The 12343-nt window shown below is 52.3% G+C and overlaps 1 protein-coding gene across 1 annotated transcript; it reads right to left on the bottom strand.

The window, feature by feature from the left end:
- Window positions 1-2620: 2620 nt before the first annotated feature.
- UCP2 (uncoupling protein 2) lies at window positions 2621-9248 on the bottom strand. Its single transcript, XM_017653261.3, has 8 exons — window positions 9092-9248; window positions 8111-8266; window positions 5567-5790; window positions 5182-5392; window positions 4162-4356; window positions 3982-4083; window positions 3453-3633; window positions 2621-3083 (listed from the first exon to the last, which is right to left on the bottom strand). The coding sequence occupies exons 3-8, from the start codon at window positions 5690-5692 to the stop codon at window positions 2969-2971; spliced, it is 930 nt and encodes a 309-aa protein (XP_017508750.2). The 5' UTR covers window positions 5693-5790; window positions 8111-8266; window positions 9092-9248; the 3' UTR covers window positions 2621-2968.
- Between the last annotated feature and the right edge of the window lie 3095 nt (window positions 9249-12343).

Below are 12343 nucleotides of genomic sequence, written 5' to 3'. Positions count from 1 at the left end.
GAAGGGCAGGACCCAGGAAGCCCATGACCCGGGTTCCTATCCTGGCTCTGTGGATGTGGCCAGGGCTGAGGGATCAAAGCTCTGCGCTCCCACCTTGATAGAGGGGCAGAGCCAAGTGGCCTCTGAAGGTCACCAGCTCTGCTCTCTCATGACATGTAATCTTCAGCAGGGGCAGTCTCAGGAGTGTGATATGGTCACACTGTAGAGATAGGAAGCACAGAAAGAAAATACAGTCCCAGGTCACACAGGGCTCAGGGGCCAAGTTGTCACCAGAAACTTGACAGCCCACTTCCCAGACTCACTGCTTAGATAGGCAGCACCTAGGGACCGACCGCTGGCAATGGCTTGGTTTTCATCCTTCCAGCCTGTCCCCTCGTTTGTGGGTGGTCCTGCACTCCCTCTAGGAGGCAGGAGGCCTGGGTTCTGCTCCCAGTCCTGCCACTGACCCTGTGGATGTTGCTGCCTGTCTTGTCAGTGAAGCAGAGCTCATAACCCCCGCCCCGGGCTGCTTGTGAGAACTGAGTCATTGGTGTGGAGGTGCTTGGTGAACTTGCTGCTTAGGCTTCAGGGTTACAGCATGGCTGCTGATGTGGCTTGCAGAGTCCCAGCTCAGACCCAGCTTTGCAGACCCCACCTGCCTCCACAGTGCAGTATATCCCTCCTCCGTACAGGCAACTCCCCTCTGGAGTCTAGGTTTAGGCTAGGATCAGACCAAATTTACAGGCCCCATAATCATCCCCCATAATGGACATATGGGCCCCATAATGGGCCCCTTTCAGAGGTCCCAGAAAAGGCCTCGTCATCCATATTGCTTGGATTCTACGATTCTAAGCACCATATTAGCTAAGGTATTTTTCTTAAGTGGGGGCTGGGGAGCACTTAGCCACTTCTACTGCATCAGGAAGAGAGCAGCAGCAGCAGGTGGAGATGTAGCATCTAGACCAGGGTTCTAGGAAGCATCTTCAGTCACTACCGGATGTGGGCTTTGGGGTCAGACACACCTCAGGTGTGCTACTTACCTGCTGTGTGCCCTTAGGCAAATTACTGCACCTTTCTTGAGCCTGTTTCTTAAAGCAAAAATTACGACTATCTTGAAGGCTTTGGGGAAACCAGATGAGGGAAACAGACTCTGCCCCTTGGGGCAGGAACTCCGCAGTGGTAGCTGGCCTGCTCTGAGAGAAGGTGAGTAAGGGAGTGTGGAGCCTGTGGTGTGAATCTCTAGCACTCCAGGTCTCCTCCAGGCCAGCAGGGAAGCCTGCTCCTAACCTCTTTTTCATGGTGAGGCTCTGGAGGAAGCGTGGTCTCAGGCCTGAAGAGCAACCTCTAAGTCTACCTCAGTGATAAGCTACCTTGTGAGCCAGGCAAAACAGGGCTTATGGTGTTGTATAGGCATTAAGGATGGAGGCCCAGTTACTGAATTACTGAGGCCTACTGATATGCTGTCCAGTGGTTCCTACCGCCTTCCCAGCTCCTTGTCCCAGAATCACATGCAGAACCGTGATGAAGTCTGGTGGCTTTGAGTCCATTCCAGTGTCTGGCACACAAGCCGGTGAATGAGCAGCTGAGACATGCTCATGGCAACAGATTGCCCCTGTTCCCTCTGGTGCAAAACAGTGAATAGCCTGCCTCACAGGATTAATGTGAGAATTAAGGTGCATAAGACACACTGACCAGATCCTCCGTTTATGCTGACTCCCTGCTGCCCAGCAGAGAGAACAGCCTGGCTGCACTGCCTGCCACCTTCACCCTGGCTCAGCTCATGTCATCCAACCCTGCCCCTGGGGGACGATGAGGCCTCAGCACATTTGTCAGAGGTTAGGTAGTAAAGCGAGGAATCCTGGGCACTCTGATGCAGGATTCTGGGACCTCAGAGCCGAGTCCCTTACCCCTTGAATCAGAAGTAGCTCTGCCCACCTGCTTTCTGTCTGAGGACAAGTAGTAGGAAGAGGGACAGAAAGGGTGACACCTCCGTGCAGCCTAAGCCCTGGTGTCTCTCTGCCTCCTTGGGATCTCTGCCCAGAGAGAGGATGAGACACTAAAAGGAAAGTATCTTCTGGCTGAGGCTGGCTGTTTGCCCTGCAGCCTGTCCCCCAGTAGTAACCCTAACTTCTGTGGGTGTGCGTGTGGACATGGAAGGCAGCCTGGCAGGCTTCAGTAGGTCTGAGGCTTTGGGCCATTTGTAATATGGAATAAAATTAGCTTACAGCATCTAAGGTTCGTAAGTTCCTCTAAATCTTCCAAGAAGCACAGGGCATTTAGGGCAGACAGGAACGCTCTCATTTTGTACATCAACAGGCCTGGGGCCAGCTGGCAGGTTGGAAAGGTAGGTGCAGGAGTACCAGGCACCGGGGGAGTGAAAGCTCAGGTGGCCTGGCAAGAGCAGAGCCACTGTGAATCGGGGCTGCGCCTTCACCTGCCACCTAAGCCCTGGGCCTGGGCCTGGGCCCGAAAGAGAGGTGGGCTCTGTGACCTCCACGGGCCCAGACTAGATGCTGGAGGTGGAAGGTGGGTCATACCCCCCTTTCCAAGTCAGGTGGCTCTTCCCCTGCCCACCAGGAGCCAAAAGAGCCCATTAGACTAAGGCCTCTGTTAACAGCTGCAAAAGAGGGAGGAGGAGACACCAAGGTTGAACTTGTTTTATGGTGACATGCTGGCTGGACTGGGCTTGGGGAGAGGACGGAGCTGGGCTGAACTTTTCAAGGGACTGAGGGCTTGGCATCCTGGCTGGCGCTGGGCCTCCCAGTCACTCAGGGTCAGCTCTACCAGGACTGAGAGGCAGTGGGGAGAAGAGTGGGGAAGAGGGGTGGGCATGTGAGGAGAGGGAAGTGGGGAGGTGGAAAGGGGAGCAGTTGGAAACAGTGGGGAGAGAGGAAAGGGAAGGAGGGGAGGAGGAACAGGATGGGAGGGAAGCAGCGCCTGGCTGGAGCTGAGGCCAAAGCCAGCGGTGGTCTGGTCAGCAGCAGAAGGCTCAAAAGGAAGGCCCCTGGGAAGTGCAGGCAGCCATGAGGGCACGTTTGAGCTGCTCATAGGTGACAAACATCACCACATTCCAGGAACCCAAACGGAGAAAGGAGGGCATGAACCTAGAGCAGAGAAAACACAGGTCACAGAGGGCACCTTGACCTTCCCTCACCCTGCTGGGCTCTGGCATCCAGTCTAACCCCGTTGCTTGTCCCAAAGGAAGTAGGGAGGGCCCAGGGAACAGAGCCTCACAGCTGTGTGGCTGTGAGCAAGAAACCCTGAGTCTCCATTTCAACACCCTTACAGTAGGGATGAGAGCAACTCTGGGGGGAAGGAGCACAAGCATGAGAGAATGCTGGTGCAATGCCAGGAGCAGCATCAGAATAGGCTGACGTGTGATTGCTACTAGGTTCCAAGCCGTTCTCGGCCCCTGTGTGACAGGTATGGGCAGCCAGGAGGCCTCGCACTGGGCGGGCGGATCAGAGGCTCACCCTTTGTAGAAGGCTCGGGGTCCCTCCTCCTGGAGCATGGTAAGGGCACAGTGGCCAGCGCTGCTGTACTGCCCCAGGGCAGAGTTCATATATCTCGTCTTGACCACGTCAACAGGAGAGGCAATGATGGTGGTGCAGAAGCCTGCCCCGAAGGCGGAAGTGAAGTGGCAAGGGAGGTCATCTGCCGAGGAGGAGGGGCGGGCAAGGCAGTTAGGACTCCGCACCTGGCACTCCCAAGGGGAAGAGATCAGTTAGGTAGCCAGGGATCTCCTGATTTTCAGGAGACAGAGACCTCACTGGGACCTCTCCTGTGAGTCTTAGAGTCATTCTGCCAGCTTAGCCTCCATGCTTCAGTATCAGAGTGGGAGCCCCATCCCCGTTGGCTTCAATACGGCAGGTGAGAGAGATCAACTCACTCCACAAGCAAAGGGGAACAGGATGAGAAGTCGTGGTCTTCAGGCACCCAGACTCCCTCAGCCGATCCTGGGTTGGGTAAGGGTGAGCCCCAGCACCATTTGTCCTAACTCACCTGTCATGAGGTTGGCTTTCAGGAGGGCATCCTTGATGAGGTCATAGGTCACCAGCTCAGCACAATTGACAATGGCATTACGAGCAACATTGGGAGAGGTCCCTACAGGAGGAAAGGGTATCTGTGTCAGACCAGGGAATAGGGGAGGAGGAAGATGGAGGAGAAACACCTGGTACACACCTTTCCAGAGTCCCCGGAACCCTTCCTCTCGGGCAATGGTCTTATAGGCATCAACAGTGCTTTGGTATCTCCGGCCGCCTCCAGCTCGGGCCTGAGCCTGGAACCGGACCTTTACCACATCTGTGGGCTGAGCCACAGCCACAGCCAAGGCACCTGTGGTGCTGCCTGCCAGAAGGCGGCTCCCGATGCCGGCATCTGTGGGAGAAAGTGGGGGTCAGTGGCCAGCTGGGCTCACACTCATTTTATGCCTCTCCTCACCAGAGCCACTATGTCATGCAATCTTTTGCCTTTTGGGAATAGGTTCCAGACCAGTTCTTGCTCTAAGAACTCCTTACGGCAGACAAATATCACTGCTTCCTACTTGCTAGGTACTAGGACATAGCAAGGAGTGGGACAAAATGGACTCAGTGCTCCTTCGTAAAGCATTTTCATTCCCTTCATTCACCCTACGCGACAGCCCTGAGAAGTCAGAATCACTTCCACTGGACATATGTGAAATCCAAGGCTAAGAGAAGTGGCTTTCCCACGTACTGAGACTCATAAGGCTTTGGTTCTCATCCCAGATCTACTTCTCTCTGCCATGTAATCTTGGGAAAAGTCAACCTTTTGATCTGGGTTGTCCATTTCCACACATATAAAATGGAGGGTGGGCATGGCATGCTGAGGAGATGGAAAACTTTTAGAGGCGAAAGTCCTGGGTTTGTTTTCTGGCTCCCCATTGTGCGCCCTTGGCCAAGTCCTTTCCCTGCCCACAAACCTCAGTCTCTTCATCTGTAACAGGGATGATACCACCTGCTCTTGAGATGGTTATGAGGATGGCCACGGGATCATGACCTGCTCAGAGCTTGGCACATCCCAGTGCTCAGTAATCATTAGGAGAACCAGGGCCCCTCCTAGTTCTCTGTTTCCTCTGATCCTCCTCAGGCGCCTAGGGCCTAAAGGAGCTATGCAGCGTAATGAACTGCGGTCATCGTCCCCGAGAAGAACACTAAGGGGTCTACAGCCCAGCCCCACACTCACGTTCAGAGCCCTTGGTGTAAAACTGCTTGACAGAGTCGTAGAGGCCAATGCGGACAGAGGCGAAGCTCATCTGGCGTTGCAGGCCGGCGACCAGCCCGTTGTAGAGGCTGCGGGGGCCCTCGGTGCGCACCATGGTCAGGATGGTGCCTAGCACGCCACGGTACTGGGCGCTGGCCACAGGCCGCACTTGTCCCTGGCTTTCTCCTTGGATCTGCAAGACCAAGACAGGGTAGTTTAGGGATGGGTAGGTTGATCTCCCCATCTCCTGCCATCCTTATGCTCCGAAGTTTACAGTCCCGAACAGCCCTCTGGTCCTGAAGGAGTGCGTGTCTTAGGCAGGGAGCAGACTAGGCACTGTCAGGACCCCTAGACTTCATCCCCTCACCTGCAGCCGGACTTTGGCAGTGTCCAGGGGAAAGGTGATGAGATCTGCAATGCAGGCAGCGGTGCCAGCCCCCAGGAACTTCACAGTGGCTGTAGGGGGCACATCTGTGGCCTTGAATCCAACCATGATGCTGATTTCCTGCTACCTCCCGGGAGACGGAGAACAATTGGAGGAGGGACACCTCCAATCAGCAACAAGACGAGATAGAGGAACTCTGCCGGGGTCTAAGCCAAGGAGACAGAATTCCCATCAGCTCACCGCCCACCCCCACCTTCCCTGACAGGACCACAGCCTGTGAGGGAAAATAGAAGTGAGCCCCAGAAGTATTTACATAGGGGTCAGAGAAGCAGTTCCTGCCTGAGGAGTCCACACTGTGTGAAGCACACTCTCCCTTCACTGCAGGGCCACCTCACAATTTGCGCTGGCCCATCTCTATGCTGGATGCAGAGTCCACCCACGATGCCCCCACGTTCCTGCTTCTGGGGGTCTGTCCAGAGGATAGGTAGAAGTGGGGAACGGGTTTCAGCCAGACCAAGACCTGACAGGCATACACCCATAGGCTTATACCCTGGATTTCTTAAGCAGGAGAGGTTCCTAGGGATCTGGAATTATCTAAGTTTAAAAGAAAAGGAATAGGTAAGACCAACTCAGTCCCTGCCCAGCCTTTCAGTCTAATTGTCCTCCCCAGTCCCCACACTGCTCGGACTCTCTAGAGTTATTCTTTCAACAAGAGTGGTTTGCTGGGCACTCGTTCACTGAGAGACAGGAGACAAAATCTACCCTAGTGGGGGCTTATTATCCGGCATAGGGGGTGGGCAGGTGATTCAAGCTGCATTAGGGGCTCACAGCACATGTTCTCAAAATGCAGAGGAAAGGACAACTAACTCCATTGGAAAAGAGGTAAAGATGAGTCAGTAATTAGAAAAGGTAATGTTTAGCTGAGCTTTGATACCGGGTGATTCTCAAGGCTGAGCTTAATGCATAGGCACTGGACTCTCCCTCCAGTCTACTGTGATGCAGGGAAAACTGTCTCCCTTTCTGGCCAGTTGCTCTCCTCCAACACAGGGGATCCACGTCTTCACCATAAGAGATGGGTATGGAGAAGTGCAGGCTGGGGCTATGAACAGTGACGGAGGAAACCAAAAGCTGCATTTTGTTCTCAGAGCCGGAACCGTGCCCTCCTCCACTGCCTCAGGAGGAAGTGAGCCCAGCATACAGTGGGGGAGGGCGGCCTGCTTCTCTGTCCTGAGCTCACTTCTCTCACTTCAGAGGGGCAGCTGCTCTCAGCCCAGCCTGATTGGCTGCCTCTGTCGCTGCGCCAGGAGGTAGGAGCTGTTCGACAAGAGCGTGGATGTGGTGGGTGGGAGTCAGTTGTGAACACAGAGACCCATGGAAACAAACAGCCCACCCAGCTTCTTCCTCCCAATGGAAGGGGGCTTTGCACCCCACATGGTTGGGGCCAACAGGGAAATCTAGAGTTTCCTCACCACACCCCTGCATGGGGAGCTCCTACGGGGTGGGCCTGGCTCACATGAAGCTCAGGGATTGGCACTCAAAATGGCAGAATGGGTTGATGAAGGTGCTCCTGACTTCCCTGCTTCTGACAAATTTCACACCTTTCTCCATACCACTGCCCAGGGCATTCTATGAGCTCTGACTCCTCAGAGCGGCCCTTTGACGTGGCTGCCCTTACTTCCCTGTTACAGATGAGATAACTTAGGAAGAGTCACATCTATGGGCTCCAAACCTTATGCTATTATTTGCTTTGTACTGGTGCCCAGAATATGTCTCTCCTGCTGTATTCTCAGCCCCGGGCACAGGCAGGGCTTGTCCAACACTCAAGTTCTCACATCCCAATATGACAGCTCTGAGAAGGCTTAGGCAAAAGGTGCCCCTTCTCTGGGCATCAGAGACGTGATGAAATGAGCCTATCCTGTCCTGACCTTGAGCTGGGCTGCAAAGTGTGGTGAAGGCCAGAGAAGAAGACCCAGCCCCCACCTGCCTCAAAGACAAGTGCATAGAGCTCAGCTGCCATTTTGAATGCTGCTCTGGGTTTGCCCAAGTCCTTTAGAGGTGTGAATATGTGGGCAACATTTGCCTCTGCTAAAGACCCTACTGAGAAGAGTGAGTAAAACTGGCCTAGAAAGGGTTAATTATATTACAGCCCCTAGCAAATAACCAGTTTCAGTGTTAAAAAGTACACCTGATTACTAATCTTGGTCTCAGGAAGGGTCAAAGCTGGAGTCAACAATGTAGTTAGAATAATAGGTTCCTGTCCTAGCTCTGCTGCTGATTCAAACAGTATCTCACCTGGGCTTCAATTTCCTCCTTTGTAAAAAGGGGACCACCACCCTTGGCTTGTCAGGGTCAGCTGAAAGGCCAGAATGAGACCAGGGACGTATGAAAGTGCGTCGTGAACTCTGAAGAGCAACTTCACTGTGTTAGTAGTGGTCTTATTTTTGCTAATGTCCTACTGACCCTGGTACCCAGACCACAGGGTTAGGAGGCCACAAGAGATCCCCTTCCCTTGGACTGGATTCTTACCCGGCTTTGAAGGTCCTACAGTGAGGTCTCCAAGATCAGGCTTCTTTAAAGGCATCCCATTCTTCAAAGCTGCCAGTAGCTATCATGGCCAGATCCCTTTGGTTTTCCATAGAAAATGGCTGGGAGACGAAACACCGAATGGTCATACTATGTGTTCTGTAGGGAGGGCAAAGGAGGAGAGTTTAGAAAGGGAAATCTGCCTTCAAGGACCACACTCCATCAAGGAAAGGGAGCCTGCGCAAGCCACACAAGTCCACCCAATCCTTGCCCTGGGGTGGTGGCTGGGGAGTGGAAGTGGGCTTGTGGGTTCCAGACCTGGGTCTATTTCACTCAGGGCATTCAGGGATTGATTAAGTGCACACACTGGAGGGTGGAAATGAACCCAGTAGTCCTCCCTCCCCCATCTGCTCTCTTAGTGTCACAAACTGGCTCTTTTACAGATTCTGCTTCAGTGGCACTCAGTACTCTGGAGAGGCAGACCCAGCATAGTAGCTGACTCTGGGGAATGGGCATGTTGTGAGGATGTCATGATGGGTCAGACTCGCTGGCAGTCAACTAGGACCCAGGCACGGGTGAGGTTCTAAGAGGGGCTGGCAGCGGGCCCCGCAGAAAATGTGCAGCTCACGGCCTCCTCTCAGCATAAACAGCCCCAGGAATGGCCTGGAGTCGCCTGGGGAGGAAGAGTCACTTTGGTCATTATAGAAGCGCTGAAGGTCCCCACCCAAGGCGAGGCAGGACACCCTCCCTGGTAGAGGGGAGGGAGTGGAAGGGTGAAGGCTAAAATTACAGCCAACTGAAGGCGAGAGGTAAAGAACAAAAGGGAGAAAGATCAAGGGTGAAAGAGGAATAGAAGAGCAGAGGACAGAGAGGAAACACACGGAATGGGCTGGGAAGAGAGGAGGAAAATTAGAGGGAATCGCACGGATCCGCGCGGCTGGGAAGCGACAAGAAGCAGGTGTAGCGGGCGAGGGCCGGGCTCACCGGGCCACAGGGAGAACACGAGAGCGGGCGGCTCGGGCGTCCGCGGGCGGAGGGTGCGGCACCGGGGTGCAGACAGCGGTCGATCCGGAAGCGCGGTGGAGCGGCTTTGTAGAGGGCTCTGCAGAGGCTGCGGCTCGACTTAGGTCTTGGGGGCGGGGCGGGGCGGGGGCGGGGCCGGAGGGACGGACGCGCCCCGCGTCACCGACCGGGTGAGGTAACTCTCTACCCGCCGCTTTTCCGGGGGACTGTCGGGCCTGGGGCTCTCTGCATGCCTTCATCCCCTCCGCTCCGCGTGCAGCCGGATCCCGCGTCCAGCACTTTGTTCCCAGAGTCACTCCCTCGCCCCGCCTCACACTGCCCCGCCAACCTCTTTGTGAGGACGGCTAGACTGACGCCGGAAAGAAGCAGAGGCTGCCCGGGGCCACACGCCTCTGCTCTCCCCCACACCTCTCGGCCAAGGCCCTTCCTAACTGCGGCCTGGGTGCGGGTGTGGGTGCAAGCAGACCTCCCACACACCCGGGTCCGCAGCCCGGACTCTCACGCCCGCCGCCCGCCTTCGGCGCACGCGCGGGATCCCGCGGGGCTTGGCCTCCCGGCGTCGCGCTAGCGGAGGGGAGCCAATCCCGGCTGCATCTGCAGGTGGCGGCAACAGCCAACGGTCGTTGGGCGCGGCTGGGCTTCCCGACTTCTCCCGCCGCCTACTCACCGTGCTCTTGGGGTCCCGGGGGACTTCAGGCCTGGGTGGCGCGGAGACACCAGGCGTGATGCTCCCGCCTTTCCTTACAGAAGAGCGAGCGGGCCCGCGCCCTGCGAGTGGGAGGGCCGCACCGAGCCCTGGAGTGAGAAAGGGACCGAACCTGGGCTGCCCGTAGGTGGCTGGCGATCTCGTAGGGGTGACAGACAAGTAAACAACCAGTAATTGGGTCTTGTGGCCTGGACAAGCACGTGCATTTAGGGAGTAGGAGCCCACAGGTCTCTTGGACTCTCTGCCGCTACTTTTGACTACCTTCTGCCTCTCTCTTCCTCTGTTTTCATCTTTGTCAGCCTCCCAGGGCTGTTGTAAGGATTAGTCAGGGTAGTGCAAGCCGGTCCTTGACTACACTGTGAGTTCTCGAAAGCTATTTTCATATTTGTAGTATTGGGGGAGATGAACATTTGGTGAATGCAGTCACTGTATGTGGCTTCAGTGTGGATATTGCACTGGTATCAACCTCCACTTTACAGAAAAGGATACAGTCCCGATAGGTTAAGTCCTGCTAATGTCACACAGCTAGAAAGTGGTGAGCCCTGACTTAAACCCTGGTCATCCAGGTTCTATGCATGTGTTTTCTGTACTATCCACAGCAGAAGGCATTGTCAGCTGAGGAGACTGTAGCTGGAATGGGACTGGATAATTACAGCAGGAAAGAAAAACACACTGAGCACTTGGTCCTGGCAAAAGCAGAAGCAAAAGCAAAGTGGAAACTGAGAAGTGGAGGCGGGAGATTACTTAGCATTGTGGGGTTTCCCGTCCACTAGTTGGCCGAGCTTTTTCACCTGAGCTTCTGTCTCTTGCTGTAATGAAACGATTCCCAGGATGCTCAGTGAACTTGTGGTGAAACCGCTGGATTCGTCAAGTGATTTTTGAGGAGACATGAACAGGGTGCAACCAGAGGCCTGGAAATGAGAGTGACTCCCTGATTGCCCAAACAGGGTAGAATCCAGACTCCAAAGGCTATGTAACAGCGAGATGTGTGTTCGTCCCTGGCAAAATTCAAGGGTCTGTTAAAAGGTGGTTGTGTGGACACTTAAAAAGTGAAGTAGAGGTAGAGGACCCAGTATGGATTCTTTAAGAAGAAATCCTGTTAAACTCTGTCAACGAAAGGGTTTGAAAAGAACAAACAAAAACCAAAACCCAAATTCTCTTTTATTTTGGATGGAGCCTGGCAGATTAGAACAATGCTATACTGTTACTTCTGGATTTTTAGGACCTGTATCATCCAAGCCTTAAGAGGTCCCATGGACAAATTGGAGAATGTATGGCTACAGGTAAGTGCATTTTAAAAGCTTGTTTCATTATCTATTTCATTGAATATATATATACACCCCAGTTTATTTGTAAACACCTATGCCAGAAACCAAATTAACAAAGTTTATAATGTTAATATCATTATCAGAAAACAATCCACTGTATTTATAGTTTTGGGACTTAAAAATTTTAAATACAAACTGTGAATAATTGAAAATGAAAAAGATACAAGAAAAACAAAACTGAAAACATCAGGTAATAAAAACCAACTTTAGAAAAAATTAAGTTTCCCTGGTAATTTCTGCTGAAAATATTGAGTGGGGTTGTAGTAATTCCTTTCTCCCAAGTAAACAGAAAATTATTGCATTTTCAAAAAAGAAGTCAAGGCAATTTGATGATCATTTTAAAAAATGAGCTGAATTTCTTTAACCCCTGTTGAGACATGAAATTAAACCATATGTTTTCAGCTTCTACGTCCTTTTTGATGTTGTTCTTTTCTCTCTTGGTTTCTTAAAATAAGGGGGTCGGGGCTGAGGGAATGGTGACATAAAGCCAGATAAACACACTTTAAATATATGCAGTAACAAAATCAGATTAATATTCTTTACTGAATCTTCATTGGCAAATAATAAACCTTATATTTTAAGTGTTGAATTGCAAAAGCTCTGTTAAGAGTTAAAAGGTGCATCTTTATTCAACAATAAAAAGGAATGAAGTACAGATATATGTTACAACACAGATGAACCTTGAAAACATTATGCTAAGTGAAAGAAGCCAGACAAAAAGCATTACTTTTTGGATGTTTTATTGCCCTTGTCTAGCTCGGATTAGCACATAGTCTACAGGCACACACCTGATCATCTACAATTGCTCTCTTACAACACTAAACTATGTTTTCTACCTTTATCTTGCATCTACCTACCACTTCAGCATTTTATTAAAAATAAAAAAATAATAATAATAAAGGGAGAAATGTGGGATCCACATATAAATCAAGTATAAAAATCAAACGAATATTCATATTTGATCTGATTGTTTATAGTTCATAATGCGTGATCAAAACCGAAAGTTTCTGTGATGAATGCCCTTGTACTGTTCACCATGTAAGAACTTATTCACTATGTAAGAATTCGTTCACCATGTAAGAACTTGTTCGTTATGCTTCAGAAGATTGGAGACTGACGAGAGTTAGGCTTGAGATGGATTAATGATTGTACATTGAGCATTGACCCCCCTATACTGAA

The sequence above is a fragment of the Manis javanica genome, chromosome 11 (assembly GCF_040802235.1).
Source record: "Manis javanica isolate MJ-LG chromosome 11, MJ_LKY, whole genome shotgun sequence".
Classification (NCBI taxonomy): domain Eukaryota; kingdom Metazoa; phylum Chordata; class Mammalia; order Pholidota; family Manidae; genus Manis; species Manis javanica.
Note: the sequence above shows the minus strand (reverse complement) of the source record. Positions and strands in the feature narration are given on the sequence as shown.

Coding starts and splice junctions, on each gene's coding strand:
- UCP2 (XM_017653261.3), bottom strand. CDS start 5,692: ATGGTTGGATTCAAGGCCACAGATGTGCCCCCTACAGCCACTGTGAAG. Junction 5,393..5,566: donor CTGCCAAAGTCCGGCTGCAG/GTGAGGGGATGA, acceptor TTGGTCTTGCAG/ATCCAAGGAGAAAGCCAGGG. Junction 3,084..3,452: donor CCCCGAGCCTTCTACAAAGG/GTGAGCCTCTGA, acceptor TCTCTGCTCTAG/GTTCATGCCCTCCTTTCTCC.